The 18,494-nt window shown below is 39.0% G+C and overlaps 1 protein-coding gene across 1 annotated transcript in view; it reads left to right on the top strand.

Moving 5' to 3' along the window:
• The window catches only part of ASIP (agouti signaling protein), a 419,293-nt gene that overhangs the window by 262,701 nt on the left and 138,098 nt on the right, over positions 1-18,494 (top strand). Inside the window, exon 2 of the mRNA XM_086932294.1 lies at positions 9,752-9,924. Within this exon, the coding sequence (XP_086788420.1) occupies positions 9,759-9,924 (166 nt within the window). The 5' untranslated portion in view covers positions 9,752-9,758. The remainder of the gene's footprint in view (positions 1-9,751; positions 9,925-18,494) is intronic.

Here is an 18,494-nt window from a genome sequence, read left to right as displayed (position 1 = left end):
GGGAACTATTTCCTGAGTGATATGGGGAGGTGTCGGATCATTATGTAACTTAGCTGTTTTAGAACACCTTCCTTTTTTTTGTCTTTTTTGTTATATGTTCTTTTCCGTTTCTTAAGAGCACCTTCCCTCTCCCCCTGCACCTTAGAATTAGTAGAGCTCTCTTCAAGAGCAGAAACAATAGAAACATTGGAAACATTGTTACTATCGATAACATGGTTGATTTCAGGTAGGGTTACATTCACCAAAATGTCAAGGTCCGCTCATGGCGGGTTTTCTGCATCATGAAGGGGGGTTGAATAACCACCACAGGGATATAATGGTCATCAAGTCTTTCTGGTGTTTTGGCATTAGCCAAGATCCCTAAGGATGATCTTTTTATAGACATTAGTTCTTTAGATATGCGTTTCTCCAAGGTGTTAATTTCCTTATCAATAATGTTATTCGCCCTAAAAAGAAATTTATCCATACCTCCAGTAACAGAACCACCAGCAGTCATGGACTTACTCCGGTTTCCCGCCCAGCCATGAAGCCAGATGTCAAGTAGATGTAGTTGGAAGAAGCAGTTAGGGGGGTGGCCCGGTCTGGTCACTACTGGTCACGAACGGGCACAAACGTGCCCGCTCTTGGCCCGGTCTTCGCCCGTGTGCGCCCGCGCGCGTCCCGCGGGCCGGGAATGAAGGTCCAGCAATATAGTTCCTTTGGGGAAGACCACACCCCCGATTTCAATGCACAGGGAGGAGGCGGCGGGAAGAGGACCAGCTGTGGCAGGTTAGCGCACTGCCCGCTTATCCTCGCAGTCCCGCGGCAAGCCTTGATGGGATATGGCTTCTGGCCTCAGTTCACTGTTGCTGAAGTGACTCAAGAAAACGAGCGGCGCCCGCGAAGCGGGAGCCGCGAGACATGGGTTCTGGTCCGCGTCCGGGTCTCGGTAGACAGCAGGTAGGGCAGAGTACGTCCGTTGTGCAGCCCATCCTTTCCAAAGGCACACACAGAGTCCAAGTCCAGCCCCCGATTTCAATGCACTGGGAGGAGGCGGCGGGAAGAGGACCAGGTGTGGCAGGTTAGCGCACTGCCCGCTGGTCCTCGCAGTCCCGTGGCAAGCCTTGATGGGATATGGCTTCTGGCCTCAGTTCACTGTTGCTGAAGTGACCCAAGAAAACGAGCGGCGCCGGCAAAGCGGGAGCCTCGAGGCGTGGGTTCTGGTCCGGGTCCGGGTCTCGGTAGACAGCAGGTAGGGCAGAGTACGTCCGCTGTGCAGCCCGTCCTTTCCAATGGCACACACAGAGCCCAAGTCCAGCCCCCGATTTCAATGCACAGGGAGGAGGCAGCGGGAAGAGGACCAGCTGTGGCAGGTTAGCGCACTGCCCGCTGGTCCTCGCAGTCCCGTCGCAAGCCTTTATGGGATATGGCTTCTGGCCTCAGTTCACTGTTGCTGAAGTGACCCAAGAAAACGAGCGGCGCCCGTTGGGGTTCTGGTCCGGGTCCGGGTCTCGGTAGACAGCAGGTAGGGCAGAGTACGTCCGCTGAGCAGCTTTCCAAAGGCACCTCCTCCTGTTAAATCTAAGGTGGTTGACTCATGTGAACCTTCTTTATCATTGATTCTTGGCTCAATTCAAGCTCTTCGTGCCAACACAAACTCAATTGCGAAAAAGATTAAACTTTGCACAAAGACATGGCTAGTATGTCAATGAACATTTCTGATAATGCAATTAAAATAAATTACTATAAAGTTAAAATCGACGCTTTTTGAAAAAAATCTCTCCAATACTGCTCACCTTCTGGATATGGAAAATCGTAATAGACAATATCATGTACGCATTTTTAACTTGCCAAAGGATATTGAAGGTCACAATTGCAGATTATATTTGGAGAATCTGATTCCTGGTCTTCTAAACATCAAATTTCCAGAGAAATTTGAAATTGATAAGGCGCATAGGATTCCATCACATCATAATCCACTCCACACAAAACCTCGACAAATGATTTTTAAAGTTCTTCGCCACCATCATTTGGTTTTAATTAGAAAAGCTGCACAAGAAATTCCTTCTTTGATGGTCAATGGAAATAAAAAATGTATTCACCAAGACTTTGCTAAAGAAACTGTTTCTATTTGCAAGGAATTTACTGCTCTTCGTCCTCAGCTCAGAAGTCTTGGATTTAAATATGGTCTTTTTGACCCATCAACAATGCGCATTTGGAAAGATACTTTCTCTAAATCCTTCCAACGACCTGAAGAGTTAAAATTGCTACTGGATCAGCATTACAGCATTCAATGGATACTCATGAATCATGCTACCTGAACATCAGTTTTATGAATTTTCCTGACAATTTTTATGGTTATATTTACAGAGGGCTCCAACGGTTTCGGTCATGCTTGTAAAGTGTGTGTGCTTTTCACTACTGTAATTAATGTTTCGTATTTGTCGTTTTTTCGTTGTTTTATTGTTTTCTTTTTCTCTCCCCTCTCTCTTTTCATCATCTGTTTCGGAGTTAATATTTTTCTCTCTCTACCTATATCTTTGTCTCCTCTTCTTGACCTTATTTTTCTTTCTTTTTCACTATGGCTAGTATTCATAATATTAAGATAGTTTCTTGAAATGTTAAGGGGCTACGTCATCCTGTTAAAAGTACACAAATGTTAGATTATTTGGGTAGTTGTAAAGCGGATACTTGCTTTATACAAAAAACTCATATTGATGACAACATTTTGGAGTATGTGAAAAAAATGGGTTGATAGTATTGTTTCATCTCCTGCAAATGGCAAGAAAAAGAGTGTTGCTATTTGTTTTGCAAAAAGATGACATTGTCAAATTCTTAGTAAATTCTGAGTACATTTTCAGATACAGATGGAAGATATGTTGTTGCTAAAATTGAAGTGCATGATTTGGTTATGTTTTTAATAGACGTTTATGTATGGTACCATTGCTGATGATCTTCACTTTTGGTCTGTCCTGGCAAATGAAGTTCTCAAGTTAGGTAAAGTTCCTCTTATAGTTGGTGGAGATTCTAATGTTATATCAGACCCCTCATAAGACAGATAATCTCTTACTAAATTTCGATCTCCTAAAGTTTTTTTTGCTTTTAAATAATTTCTTCAAACTACAAAGCTAGGTGACATTTGGATATTACATTGTCCCACAGAATTTTTTTAAACATTTTTTTCTACGCCACAAAATCCCCTGGTCCTGATGGTATTCCCGCTGAATTTTATAACGAATTTCAATTGCAGCTTATCCCTCGTTTTTTACTTTTGTTGGTTCTACAGGAACTACTACTGGTTCTTTTACTGAGGCTTTAATTATTGTTTTACCCAAACCTAATAATGACCCTATCCTTCTGTCAAACTATCGCCCTACCTCGTTAATAAACCAAGATTGTAAATTGTTTGCCAAAATACTTGCTTCTAGATTATACTCTGTGTTAGATTCTATTATACATTCAGATCAATCTGGTTTTATGAAGAATAGATATTCAGCCAAAAATACTAGAACCTTGTTGCACGTTATTGAGCAAGTTCCACTTTATCTCTTCCATCAGGAATTCTGGCATTGGATGTTGAAAAAGTGTTTGACAAAATTCACTGGCTGTTTTTATTTCATATTTTATTATCAATTAATGTTGGTGACATATTTATCCATATGATTTCTGCTTTATATTCTACTCCTACTGCTCATTTATTTATTAACAGCCACATTTCTAATCAATTATCTCTTTTCAGGGGTTCAAGACAAGGTTGTCCTCTTTCCCCCTTTTTTTTCTTCTTGGTATCAAACCATTACTTGTTTCTATAAGAAAATTTGATAATATTACAGGAATTAATATCAAAGAGGTTATTATCAAAACTTTAGCATATGCTGATGATGTATTCGTATTTATTAGTAATCCTTTATCCTCATTCCCTTCATTACTTGAAATATTTCATTTTATTCCACAGTTTCTGGATATAAGTTAAACACAAATAAAACTGAATGATTTCCTTTAAATATTTATTGTACTCCTAATATGATACCCATGAATGATATCATTTGGCAAAAGGATAAATTAAAATATTTTGGAATTGAATTTTCCTCATCTATGAAATTAACAATATTGTTAAACTGTGAAAATATCCAAATGGTCTTCACTTCATCTTTCATGGTGGGGTAGAATGGATTCTATAAAAATGACTATCACTCCAAAAATATTTTACACTCTTGCCATGATTCCCACTCAATTTCCTTTAAAGTTTTATAAAACTGTAGACAAACTCCTCTCCAAATTTCTTTGAAATAATAAATCGTCTCGTATCAGTTATAAAAAATTAAAAGTACCTAAGTGTAATGGAGGTTTTGGATTACTAGTTTTTTTTATTATCATAAAGCTTTTATTTTAAAACAAAGTTCTATTTGGTTTAACTACTCTTTCTTAATAATCCCCCTACTTGTCTTTTAATTGAAAAAACTTTAATAGAACCTTTTCCATTACCCACTTTGTTAACTATGTATAATAATTCTCAATTTTTTCATAAATCTTTCATTTTAGAAATTCACCAAGCTAATTTTTAATGATTTGGATTTAATTTTTCCATCACCAATATCTTCTACTTAAGATATGTCATTATAGTATAACCCAGTCATAAAACTTGATAGAAATGTTAGATTTTGGTACTCATGGATTAAAGCTGATATTTTCTACCTCGAGTATGTCTATCACAATAATGCTTTTTATCATTTGAAGTTTTGCGAACAATATTTCTTTTACCTTCTTCTGATTTTTTAAAAATATCATTCAATATGTAACTCTATTTTAGATTCCTTTCCTCATAGTATTCCTTCTAATATTAAATCTGACTTATCAATTTATATTCAAACTGTTTCCAATTTACTTCATGGTGTCTCTATATTATATAAAAACATGTCCATCTCTCAAGGTACCAATATTAATGTGATCTCAACTATCTGGAATAATGAACTTTCAACCTCTTTCCCTATTGATGCACGGAAAACTATTTGTCTTAATAGTATTTCTGGTTGGTTACCTATTTTGCTATATCAAACTAGCTAATATATTTTATATAACTGTTTATGGACGCCATTTCAATTATTCCAGGCTTAACTTCTTCGGTCTTCAATTTGTTGGCACTGTAACTTACATTCTGGTTCACTACAGCTTATGCTTTATGATTGTCCTTCTGTTTTAAAAATTTTGACTGAAGTTTGGGTTATTATAAAAAATATATTTAATATTCAGGAAGATGTTTTATTCAAATGAACAATTTGCAAATCTGTTGCTCTTTCACAAAAAGTAAATAATTTGGAAGGTAAACTTTTCAAAAGTAATTATTGTCAGCTGCTTTAAAATCCATTACAACATTTTGAAAAGATGTTTCATTATTGTCTGTTCACACTTGGTGGTCTTGGGTTATATTTACTAGAAGAGAAGCTCAATTATCTTTACAGGGTATTAATCATAATTCTATCTCATATCATTCTTTTTGGAAACCTGTTGATATCTATTTATCTTCTTAAATATGTATTATTTCAAGATTTCTATTGTTATATTAATCCAGAGTTTTAAGTTTTAGTAACTCTTTTTCGTCGCTATTATAAAACTTTAATAGTTGCTCCCTTTCCCTCCCCCTCTTTTTCTTTTTCTATAAATATTATATTTACTGTTTTACCTATTGCAATTTAATTGATGTTCTCATGATTTCTCTACTGTTATTGGGTATTTATTCGGTACTATTTTTTGTATTGTTTCTTGTTATTGTTGATTTATTATGAAAATTCAATCAACTATTTTGAACTCAAAAACCTACACCTTAAATCTGCCCCATCATTAAAAAAACTTGGATTGTACCTTGCATTATATAATTATTTGTTTATTAATTAATTCATTTATTTATTTACCTTTTAGACATGAGCATGTTGACTTTTTGTACAGAATGCTGTACAAAGAGTCAAGAATGATTCATAGCGTGAACTGCAGTTATAGTAGGGAGCCAATCCAGAGAAGTTGATCGAAACATTTGGACATAGATGCTGATTTGTCATAGGTGGCCAGTTAAACGTAGCATCAACTAAAAATTCTGCATGGTACTCCCCCAAGATAGTTTTTCGACATTTTTATGCAATGTCCATCTTTATGTATTCTTTTTCTCCAATTTCAAGAGATGGCTCTTTAGAATGGGTTAAAAGTCTTTAGGTGTGGGGCATGTTGGAGGTCTTTAGTTTCTTTTTGTAGAGATGTCCTGATAAAAGACTTACGGGAGCTTACCCTTAGCATTTACAAAATCTTTAGTTGCTGTGCCACCCTCAAGTTGGCAATCAAAATTATTACAGCAGAGAACTGACAGGTCAATGGTATGCCATAAATAGAAATGATTCTCAGTTTTTTTTTGCATTTTGAAAGGGGGGGCCATTGATCAAGGACAGCAAGCCAAAATTATGTTTTTATAGGGAATTTGGTATCCAGAATCCCAAATTAAGTTAAACTCAAATTGTCTTTGTTCGCATGCTACCAGAATTGTGTTTATGTTGAGTAGAGACAATTTAATTATGATTAGCACCGTTGTAATAGCTGATCTTACTAGAAAAACTAAAAGAAATAGAAAGACGATAGAAAGAAGTAAGGAAAGGACAGCTCGATGAAGAAGCTCTTGGTTAGTGTCTGAAAAGACAAACTGAGAGGAGGAGTGAACTAGGAGATAAAAAGGTAAAGGAAAAGAAGATGATCTTCCACAAGTTACACTTGGGTGAAGTGGACTAGCATATCAAAGGGCATGTTGAGTTACAAATGATCAAGGTGTTCCCTCCACCTTCATTCATTTTGAAATGGGGATCGTCTAACAAAGAAGCAAATATAAACGTGATTGAGGATTGTTTAAAACTCCATGCAGCTCTCAAGATGCTCAGGCTATCATACATTAAAACAGCTTTGGAGCAGATTGGCCTAGCAGAGCTATTCACCTGTCCCTCAACTTGCTGGTGTTGCCAAAAGGCCAAGCAGATAAATAGGTTTTTGGCTAAGGCTATGTCAAATAGAGTAGCTGTGGATAGACACAAAACTACCATGTCCTTCTATAAGCAGGTCCCCAAACAGGAAGACATACAATTTTATTTAACTTCCATTCAGAACCAACAGCCTTTTTTGTTATTAACAAGATTCCCTTTATAATTACCCCCCTTGTGGTGGGATATCCCTCAAACTGCTATTCAATATCTGAGCTTCCCCCCTACCATTGTGATAGTGAATTAATCTATTCCAATTTACATATTGTTTTTCCTGACATTTTTATAAAATTCCAATGAAAAGGGTGATTTTTCCACGTTTTACATTATTTAAATTTTGTCAGTGTAGACCAGTACAACTGTTTTTTCAGCAATTGAACTGCCTTATGGTATGGTATTCTATGACGTCCTTCCTATGGCAGATTTTAAATATCAGAAGGAATGCCATTTGAGGCTAGGTAACTGGATCAGTGTTGCACTGGACTATGCATTTTATTGGGGTTTTAACTTTATATGAGCTGGCAGCTAAATGGGCTGAGGAAAGGGGGACATCTTGGATGAACATGCACTATTTGTCCTTATATCTAACCCTTTGCACTATCCCTCTGTAGGACAACACTATGAGCCAGATGATGATATTGAATATATTTTATGTTTTTGTGTTATGATCTCATAATGTTTGTGATGGTCATGGAACATATTTATTATTATTTTTTTTAACCAGAGCTGTGCTTTGATTATGCATAAGTGCAGAGAATAAAAATATTTAATTGATTGATTGACTTAAGTCATATCTCATATCTATTGTTCAAAGCAATTAAACTGTAATATTTAATAGGAAAATAGACAGTTAAAAATGGACTGTCGTTTGAAGGTTAATCAAACATTGATACCAAATTCAAGAATGGAGATCTTAAAACATTTCAGGGCCATTCTGGATATGAGAGAAGCTTTCCTATTTTTTGACAGACATTAAACAAAGATCACAATAATAGCTAAGAATTAAAAATATCTAAAGTTAGGAAATATAATAGCATACTTCTGTGATTTATATATAACTTAACCAGAGTAGTTCGGCAAAATAAAGAGTTCATGCTAACTTAACAAGAGTAGCTTGACAAAGCTACTCTTGTTAAGTTACCATGAGCTCTTTAAAGTTCATTTTTTTTTGTTTACCATTAACTCTTACAAAAAAAAAAAAACCATCAGGATTCAAGCAGGCCGGGCCGAAGATGGCTGAAATGCCAGAAACCGGTCCCCGGAAGCTTGTTTCCTTCCCAGTATAAGAATTGGCTTGGTAGTTTGGTCTGCCCTGTTCCCATGATGCACTGGGCCAGGGACAGACTAATTTGCATGTAGCCAGGTTCTGAGCTGGGATGGTGCAGTGAGCTAAAAAACGGTGATGGATCAAGCGCTGATCTTTGGACTGGGTAGGAGTGTTCTGCTTAATTCAGATACTCTGTCCATCACCACCCCCTTTTCTGAATCGTTTTGTCCACCATAAGCGTGGAAGGGTATACTCAGATGTGAGTCCCTTGCTCACTGCACCATCAGGATTCAAGCAAGCCGGGCCGAAGACGGCTGAAATGCCAGAAACCGTTCCCCGGAAGCTTGTTTCCTTCCCAGTATAAGAATTGGCTTGGTAGTTTGGTCTGCCCTGTTCCCATGATGCACTGGGCCAGGGACAGACTAATTTGCATGTAGCCAGGTTCTGAGCTGGGATGGTGCAGTGAGATAAAAAACGGTGATGGATCAAGCCCTGATCTTTGGACTGGGTAGGAGTGTTCTGTTTAATTCAGATACTCTGTCCATCACCACCCCCCTTTTCTGAATCGTTTTGTCCACCATAAGCGTGGAAGGGTATACTCAGATGTGAGTCCCTTGCTCACTGCACCATCAGGATTCAAGCAAGCTGGGCCGAAGACGGCTGAAATGCCAGAAACCGGTCCCCGGAAGCTTGTTTCCTTCCCAGTATAAGAATTGGCTTGGTAGTTTGGTCTGCCCTGTTCTCATGATGCACTGGGCCAGGGACAGACTAAGTTGCATGTAGCCAGGTTCTGAGCTGGGATGGTGCAGTGAGCTAAAAAACGGTGATGGATCAAGCCCTGATCTTTGGACTGGGTAGGAGTGTTCTGCTTAATTCAGATACTCTGTCCATCGCCACCCCCTTTTCTGAATCCTCATGTTTATAAAGCAACAGAATCATCAGGCCCTCAGCTGATCAGCAAAAAGGGACTTGATGACGATAGGCATAGCCTCATATCCAGGAAAACAACCAACCACCTAATGGAGAAAAAGTATAACATGTCTGGTGCTTGCCATACAAGAAGTATAAACCTCAACATCCTTTATATTTCAATTGTGAGTCACATTATTTTAGCACCATTTTCATTACTATTCCTTAGGAGTATGTTAGATGCCTGTTGGTGAACTTGTTTTTTACCCAGCTTTGTGGTCTGGTAAGGTCAGTGTTGTTGCATTCTCTAAGAATGCCGTGTAGACTAGATATAGTATCCTAAGTGGACACATATTAAGATGGTAAGTAAGTCTAAAGTGCATCTCAGTTTCACTGTAGTACTCCTAATGTCCCCAGAAATAAACAAATGTCTCGGTTTCAAAAATCGCTAAATTAATACAATGTAGATAATGAGAGGATCATGTTATTTGGGATATTCACTCAAAGATTTGTCTTATATTCAGACCCAATTTTGAAGCTTCATACATGATGAAAGTACATATTTACCTCTACTATTCTCTTCCAGGTGGTCCATGATGATTGAGAAGAACCTGTTTTTTTGTATTTTTGTGTTCTGCATCGTATTCATCCTCGTGACAAATTCCCATATGCATATTGAGGAAAAGACCATCATGGAAAACAGTGCAACTAAGGACATGAAAAAACTGCAAGAACTTCTCCCACCCATCTCAATAGTAGGTAGGAAAAATTAGATTAACTTATTAAAGCCTTTCGGCGGCTGGGGTTGTGAGCGGGGCTATTGTCCTGTGCATTCAGAAACATTAATAGAAAATCAGATAATTTCACTGATTCTGCAAGAGGAAGCTTCATGGGGTGAAAGGTCAAGAAACCAAGAAATCATTTTTTCAAAACTAAAACAACAGAAAGCATGGCAGTAAACTTTCATCATAAGCATTAAATGTATCTATTTTGAGTATTGATTACAGCTGGAATTCTAGCATTCTTAAAGACTTCATAGGCAGAACAAGTTATGTGCAACCATTCATATGTGATGAGTATACTGTTTGATAGGACTTGTTGAAACATTAATGTTCCCAACTTAAGTAAAAGTTCCCTTATTCTTTGTACCCGCTGAAGTTATTGGTTTCAGGGGAAAATAAACAGAAAGAAATATGATTTATTGGTGTGAGCTATCCTACTAGCAAACAGTACATACAATAATCATTACGAAGACAATAGGTCTGGTTTACAAATCAAAGTGCGTCTTGAGTCACTGGCTAATGGGTGTGGGTGAATGTGTCAATGCTTGAGTGGGTGAAGGTGGGAATCAATGATTGGAAGAAGGGCTAGATGAGTGAATAGGAGTGCACTGATTCCTGCCTCATGAATGGATAAACACATGAGTAAATGAATATGTAATATTGCATGGTTGGATACATGAGTGAGTGGAAGCAGGAATGAATAGGCAGGAAATAGTTTTAAATGTTGTAATAGCCTAGAAGCATGGATTGCTATCACAGAGTAATATCCTGGCGTTCTCTGTTCCTCGACCAATCAAATGTTGTTATCACACACCATCCAGTCCTTTACCTTTGTACAACAGGGAGTGCATGCACATGGATGGCAGTAATGCAAATTCCACCATGATGCTAGGTCCAGCATTATACCAAAGGCTAGCACCATCCCTGCATGGCCACCAACAGCTAAGGGTGGGCATCATCACATCATGGATGTACACCTATTTTGACAGGACCATGCATTGACTGGGGGATCAACACCCACCAACATGCCACAGAGAACCACATTACATCAACAGTTTCCACCATTATGTAAAGTATCATCATCATCATCATCATCCTCATCTTATCAAATGTGGAACCTATCATGTCAGAGATTGACCTAGTATCTCCAGAGGAGGCGTTATCAAAATGTGTGGGTGCCCTGATAAAGGGCCCAGACTACTGGCTGGCTGCTGAATATGATACTGCCAAGCTGAGAGGTACAGACATCAGGCACCCTCACCCTCTCCTTCTCTCTCTCTCTCTCTCCCTTTTGCACAATCACAAACGTACACAAACACGCACACACCCACACACACACAAACACACACACACTTTTAGACAAGCACATTCCCCACCACACATTACGAAATATGGAAACTAGAAACTCTAAGTCAATGATGCAGGTACAAATGGTGCCACACGTTCCCATGATAAAGTACAGACCAGGTGGCACTAGGTGCTGATGGGTGTCACTGAAATTGCTGTGAGGAAAATACAGAGACTTGTGAGACAGAGGCCAAAAAATGGCATCAATCATATTCACATGGGTCACAAACAAGATATTCCATATACATATTGACCCACAGGTACAAGTTCACTAAGTGAAATAGGCCTAGTCAAGAAGCGTCCTACTGATTGACTGGAGATGGGGAAGATGTAAAAAATAGGTGATGTGCAAGTCTGTGCTGATTTATGCATTTTCTAGGACAACATAGCCACAGAACAACTCAGAAACATTTTGAAAGCCAATCCCAATTCAAGGAACAGCATCTGAGGCCTTGTAGCCAATACATATCGATAAGTGTTCCAAATATTCCAATGATGAAAAGAATTTTCCCCAAACAACCCAAGGTCATCACTCTTTTGCATCACTTCTTGAATATAGTTCCTCCTATGTTATTGATTACAAGCACATAGATCACAGAACTTTGGCACTACTACCTCCTATTACAGCACTTATATTTTGTCATTGAGTCATAACAATCCATTGATTTCAGTTTTAAAATATCAGACTTTCCAAGAAGGTTCTCAACAGGTGAATAGTATTTTGGAAGAGGGGAATGTGAGCATTTCGGGGCACAAGGAGAGATGGGTGAGTATGGGGATGAAGTGTGCTGAATGGGGACTGGGGAAAGACAATGGTGATGCAGCAGGCGAGGATCAGTTCATTGAACAGGGTTCTGTGAACCTGAAGCATGGGATTTGATGGGGTGGGGGCAGAGCAGCACATGGTTTTTGCTGGAAGAGCAATTTAGGATCTGGGTGTACACATCACCGAAGGGTTTGGGGGACCAGCACATGATCTGGAGGGTGGATAACCAGATTTACACATGGGTAGACCAATAACGAATTCAGGTTTGAGCAGTGCAGGGCCTAGTGGGAGGAAGTAACCCAAGTTCTTGATATGGATAACATGTAGTTCATGGAGGCTGAAGTAGAGGAGGGCGGGATTGCACAGGGTATGTACAGGCAGTAGGGAAGTGCAGCCAGCAGCAAGGAAGTGGGACATTGGAAGGGAACGGTATAAGTAATAGGACAGCGGAAAAGAAATGGAGCACCATCAATTTCCGGTCATACCTGAACTATGACCTGTTATCTGTAAGCAAAGTTCAAGCATCACATCCACCACAGCAGTGCCACATTTCTAGAATTAGGTTCTTCTCGAACACCAATGCAAAATGGTACAATGGTACAATGGTACAATGGCAAAAATCTATCATGGGTTTGACACACTCCACCAGGATCGAGTGGCTTATACTTCTGTCACGGCAGATTTTGAGCCTTTGGCCATTTTACCTGAACTGTCTAGTGAGGCCTTTGACAGGTTCAGCCTCAAGGTCAAGTCAGGCTCTCCTGCGGACCCGTTACAGCCAGCCTTCATTAACACTCTTTCCCCGCTGTGCCGTGACCCCATATTGAACCTTATCAATATGTCATTGTCATGTGGAACGGTACCTGCGGCATGGAAACAGGCAGTGGTCACTCCGATACTAAAAAAACCCAACTCTGATCCCCGACTGCCAGAAAACTATCGACCTATTTCCCTGTTGCCTTGGATTGCTAAAGTAACAGAAGCCCATGTCAACTCTGTTCTGTCCGAACATCTGGCTCGCAACCAGATTCTGGATTCCAGTCAGAATGGCTTCAGGTCAGGACACAGTACCGAGACGGCATTACTTTACATCACGGAACATCTTCGCCAGGTACTTGACTCAGGTCATACTGCAGCGCTTATACTATTAGATCTAAGCGCTGCCTTCGATACTGTGTCCCACCATATACTTATCCAGCGCTTACAGGAGGCGGGAGTGACGGATGTCGCTCTCCAGTGGTTTCGGTCCTTCCTGGCAGATCGCTCCTTTAAAGTGGCTATACCACCTGGTCAATCTGCCACCTATCCTTTGGAGCTCGGGGTACCACAGGGATCTTCGTTGAGCCCAACAATGTTCAACCTCTATGTGAAACCGTTGGCTGGTGTCGTCAAACAGTGGGGTCTTACGATGGCCTCATACGCTGACGACACACAGCTAGCGGTGACACTTAGTGAAGACCCTGAGGTGGAGGCCCCCAGATTCCGTGCTGGTCTCTTGGCAGTAGCCGGCTGGCTTCGCACCAACTGCCTCCAGTTGAATGCCACCAAAACGGAGGTATTGGTTCTAGGGAAGCACGCGGAGTTATGGGGAAATCAGTGGTGGCCTTCGGAGCTGGGTGTCACTCCTATTCCAGCTGCTGGAGTGAGAAACTTAGGAGTATGGGTAGACTCTGCGTTGACCTTCAGAGATCATACCAAGAAGGTGGCTGCCACGTGCTACGGAATTTTGCGTGGTACTAGGCCGGTCCTAAAGTACTTTGATCCCCCTACTAGACAGCTTGTAGTCCAGGCCTCTATACTTTCTCGGCTGGACTACGGCAGCTCATTGCTATTAGGGGTGAATCAAGCGGAGGCCTCTAGGCTCCAAAGAGTACAAAACGCCGCGGCACGAGCCATTGTGGGCCTCCCCAGACATTGCTCAGTGTCTGGTACCATCACGGCCTTGCACTGGCTCCCGGTCAGACAGCGCATTAAATTCAAGGCGCTGTGTCTGGCCTTTAAAATTTTGAAACTGTCGTCGCCGCCGGCACTTGTCCCTCTTCTTACGCCCTATATGCCTTCGAGATCCTTGAGATCAGCGGGGCTTCATCTAGCCAGCTGTCCACGCTTCAAGCTGAGCAGAATGGGAGGCCGCTCCTTCAGGGTGCTAGCGGCAAGCTTATGGAATTCGCTCCCTGTTCACATTCGAGCTCTTGAAGATTTGCTCACCTTCAGGCAGGCGATTAAAACCTTCCTGTTCCCGGTATCTAGTTAATTTCTTTTCTTTTACTGTGTGTTATGTTATAGCATCTGTCAAAGCGCCAGGACGCCCCTTTGCTGGGGCAGCTGTGCGCTATAAAAATACCAAATAACATAACATAACATAACATACAGGCAATGTGCAGAAATCTTACTGATGTGCCTTCACTGGAGTAACTAGACTCTTCACTGTTCATGCAGTCCATTCAAAGCATTTTTAGTAATAGGGCAATATGGGTGAAAATTAGGAAAAGTACAAAAGTAAAACAGAATGTTCCTATGTCTATCCGGACCAAAACTTATTGCTACATTTTAATTTTAATAGAAGCACTGGAAGGACCAGGGAATGGCCCCCTTTCACAATTAAAATTGAAACATTTTACCATTTCAGTCCTTAGTAATACTTTTGAAGCATGAGTGAGGGTCACTGAGGATAATGCCACTGTGAAGTAACAGTCTGGATAAAGTGAACATTTGAAGGATGAAGAGGGTGGATTCAGCTGGAAACTGCACAGACCATTCCAGAGTCACCTGAGAAGCATTCACTTTTGTGTTCATATCCAACTACATCTTGAGTTGGTGTTAATATGTGGAGACAGGTAATCTTAGTGAGGGACTGTGGTAAAATGGAAATCGGGAAGAGTAGTGGCTCAATGAAACTGGAGCCCCCCCTGCAAAGTACATGGAGGGGGCCCCACACTAGGATCCAGTCAGGAGCTCTCGGGCCTGAGACCTGCTGCCCGTGCACAATGCTGGAGGGCCCCCCTGGAACTCGGGCGCCCCCACGCATTTAGGAGGCTGTGGGGGATAATGTTACTCCACTGGGTGTTGGAGTGCTGTGTTAATTGATTTCTGCTGTTGGTGTTTCACTTCTGATCATGTTACATGTGGCTCAGCAGTCTTGCTGCTGTACTTGCTGGTGGGTGCTCCCAAGGGAATGAGAAGAAGGGGCCCCAAACAGAAAATGGTTGGAACAATTCAATCTGTTTTTGGAATAGCCACCGCACCTTCAGTTAAGTGAAAAGGGCCTCCTTTGAAGCTTTTATTCTAGTATGCATTTTAATTGCAACTTGAATTTCATCCACTTTCTGTTTCTCCCACTATTGCGTGGTTCTAGATGGAGTTTTGTCAGGTGTAGTATTGGTCTTGGTATTGGTGTAGGTATTGGAGGGTCCACCGCAATGTCAGTTCACTGCCCCTTGCGTGTAGTTAAAGGATGACATTGTAGAGCGCTGCGGAGTCAAAGCAACCTTAATGGAGTATCTTCACCTGTAATTGGTCTTCCCGCAAGTCACATGAAGCACTTAAACAATTGAGTAACCAAGGGCACACTATAATGTACTTTGCAACAATGAGTATTTTAAAGACATTGAAGGTAGGCAAACAGTGTGGAGTCAATCCAGTACAAGCCCCATATTGTGTCTCCTGTTAAATCTGTCAGCCTTAGGTGGCCTTCCCCCAAACCTTTTTGCCTTACTCCTCCATTTCTATTACTGATCATGTTTTTGTTGGCCTTAGGACTCTGTGCCCTTTCCCACTTCTAACCAGTGCTCAAGTGATCCCTAAAACATGGTAAGATTGGCTTACACCCATCTGCACATTTAATTTACATGTAAGTCCCTAGTATAGTGGTACTAGAAACACTCAGTACCTGCAAATTAAATTCTACTAGTGGGCCTACAGCCCTTATTGTGCCACCCACTATTAACACCTTGGCTGCTAGAGGTTTCCCCCCGGTGCTGCATTTGCAGATTTACCATTATTCATGACGAGCTCAGCTCGTCATCTGCACAGCTCAACTGTGCCTCATGACGAGCTCAGCTCGTCATGAGCATCGAAAGGGTTAAGTAACCCCCTAAACGTGCTCTAGGCCTGCCATTGCAGCCTGTGTGTGCAGTTTACCCTGTCAGATTGAACTGGCAATATAAACCTTTTTGAAGGCCTAAACCATCCTTTTTTAGTACATTTAACTCACCTGTACGATAGGCCCTAAATAGCCATAAGTCAGGGTGCAGTGTAGTTAAGAAGTTGGACATGTACTTTAAATGTTTTACATGACCTGGTAGTAAAAAAAAAAACCTTAAGTTCATCTTTCACTACTGTAAGACCTGTCTCTCCCTTAGGATAACATTGGATTTGCATTTAACGGATCACTGACATAATATAAAATACAAAAATATAGACTTACCAAAATATCGTTGACAAAATATAGAATGCAAAAATATCGAATTCCTATCTACAAACAGGTAAGTACAAAAATATCAAATCAAAAACATAGTTGTAAAAAATATAGTTCGTCAAAATATCGATTTTTTTAAAATGTCTTTAAATTAATTTAAAATTAATAAAATAATAAATATAATTACCTAAAACATACTTAAAATATTTAAATAACCTTAAAATTAATAAATAATTAGTTTAAGTGAAAAAAAGAAACATACAATTTTATTTTTTAATACATATAGATATATATATATATTAACGTAATCTTAATAATGAATATACAATATTTTTACTGTAGGATAGTGGGAGGGTAAAATGTACTATTGCCACTCCAGTGAGTGCAACAGTAGGGAAAGCGTTAGATAGCGTAGGGGTTAAAATTACTATTCCCACTCCAGAGAGTGCAACAGTAGGGAAAGCGTTGGATAGCGTAGGGGTAAAAATTACAATTCCCACTTACTATTCCCACTCCAGTGAGTGCAACAGTAGGGAAAGGGTTGGATAGCGGGAGGGTAAAAATTACAATTCCCACTTACTATTCCCACTCTAGTGAGTTTAACAGTAGGGAAAGTAATGATTTACTATATTAATACAAATAAATAAAATATCAATACCAATAACACATTAATTAAACGAATTACCAATTTAATTTGATGTAATATTTAATTAATTATAAATGTAAATAAATATTGGTTATTAAAAATTAATTACCTATCCATAATTAATTAACAACTAATTATTTTACAATAACATCAACTAATTAATTATAAAATTAATATCAATTAATAGTTAACTGTAAATTAATTATCAATCCACAAAAAGTATTTTTATTATGTAATTAATTTCAATTACGTTACTTCCCGCCATATTCCCCTATACACCCACAACCTGCTACAGAAAATAAATTAATGAAATTATCATACTTATCAAATAATTAATTAATACAAATTAATGACCAATAATAAAAATTCATTACCAATTAAAAATTCATTAACAATAAATTAAAAATCAATACCAATAAATAAAAAAAAATGATTTACTTAATTACAAATAAATTACTTCCCACCCTATTCCCCTATAATCCCACAACCCACTACGGAAAATAAAATAAGAAAATTAACATAACTATCAATTAATACATTAATAAAAATGAATTACCAATTAAAAATTAACTAACATAAAATTCAAAATGAATACCAATCAATAAATAAAATATTTAATTAATTACAATTAAATTACTTCCCACCTTATTCCCCTATACACCCACAACCCGCTACAGAACCAAAAAGCCAAATTAAATTAAACATTATTAATAATTGCTAAAAATTAATACTTAATTTATTATAATTAAATTCTTTCCCTCCCTATTCCCCTATAAACCCGCAACCCGCTACAGAATTAAATTCCGCAAAAATTAAATAACATAAAATTAATTACTTAAAATAAATTAAACATACACTACAAAAATAATATACACTTTTCACACATACTAACATACAAAACACTTGAAAAAATTCGATATTATTAAACATTCGATATATTTTAATGCCTATATTATATACTTCGATTACTTTGACTTCTATATTTTGACAATCGATATTATATTACTTACCTTCAATTCGATATTGTTAACCAATATATTGTGTCTATTCAATATTTTGTCCATTCATTATTTTTACTTCGATATTATGGCCATTCTATATATTTTTTTCGCTATTATGTCTAGTTACCACGTATAACATTTAAGAAGAGATAACTTCCAATTGGGAGCAGGTAGGTACCTTTCAAAGACTTTCAACTCCTCAAATCCCATAGAGAAGAATTGTCAAACCTTTGAATGTGAAATTCTAAAAGTATTTGATAAGCAGATTCCTTCGTGACCCAAAAACCTCGTTTAGGTCCTTCCGCTCCTTGGTACAACACAGTTCTAAAGGAGGCTAAATTAATTTGTCAGCAATTTGAAAGGAAATCGC

Source organism: Lissotriton vulgaris, chromosome 7, assembly GCF_964263255.1.
Source record: "Lissotriton vulgaris chromosome 7, aLisVul1.2, whole genome shotgun sequence".
Lineage (NCBI taxonomy): Eukaryota > Metazoa > Chordata > Amphibia > Caudata > Salamandridae > Lissotriton > Lissotriton vulgaris.
Note: the sequence above shows the minus strand (reverse complement) of the source record. Positions and strands in the feature narration are given on the sequence as shown.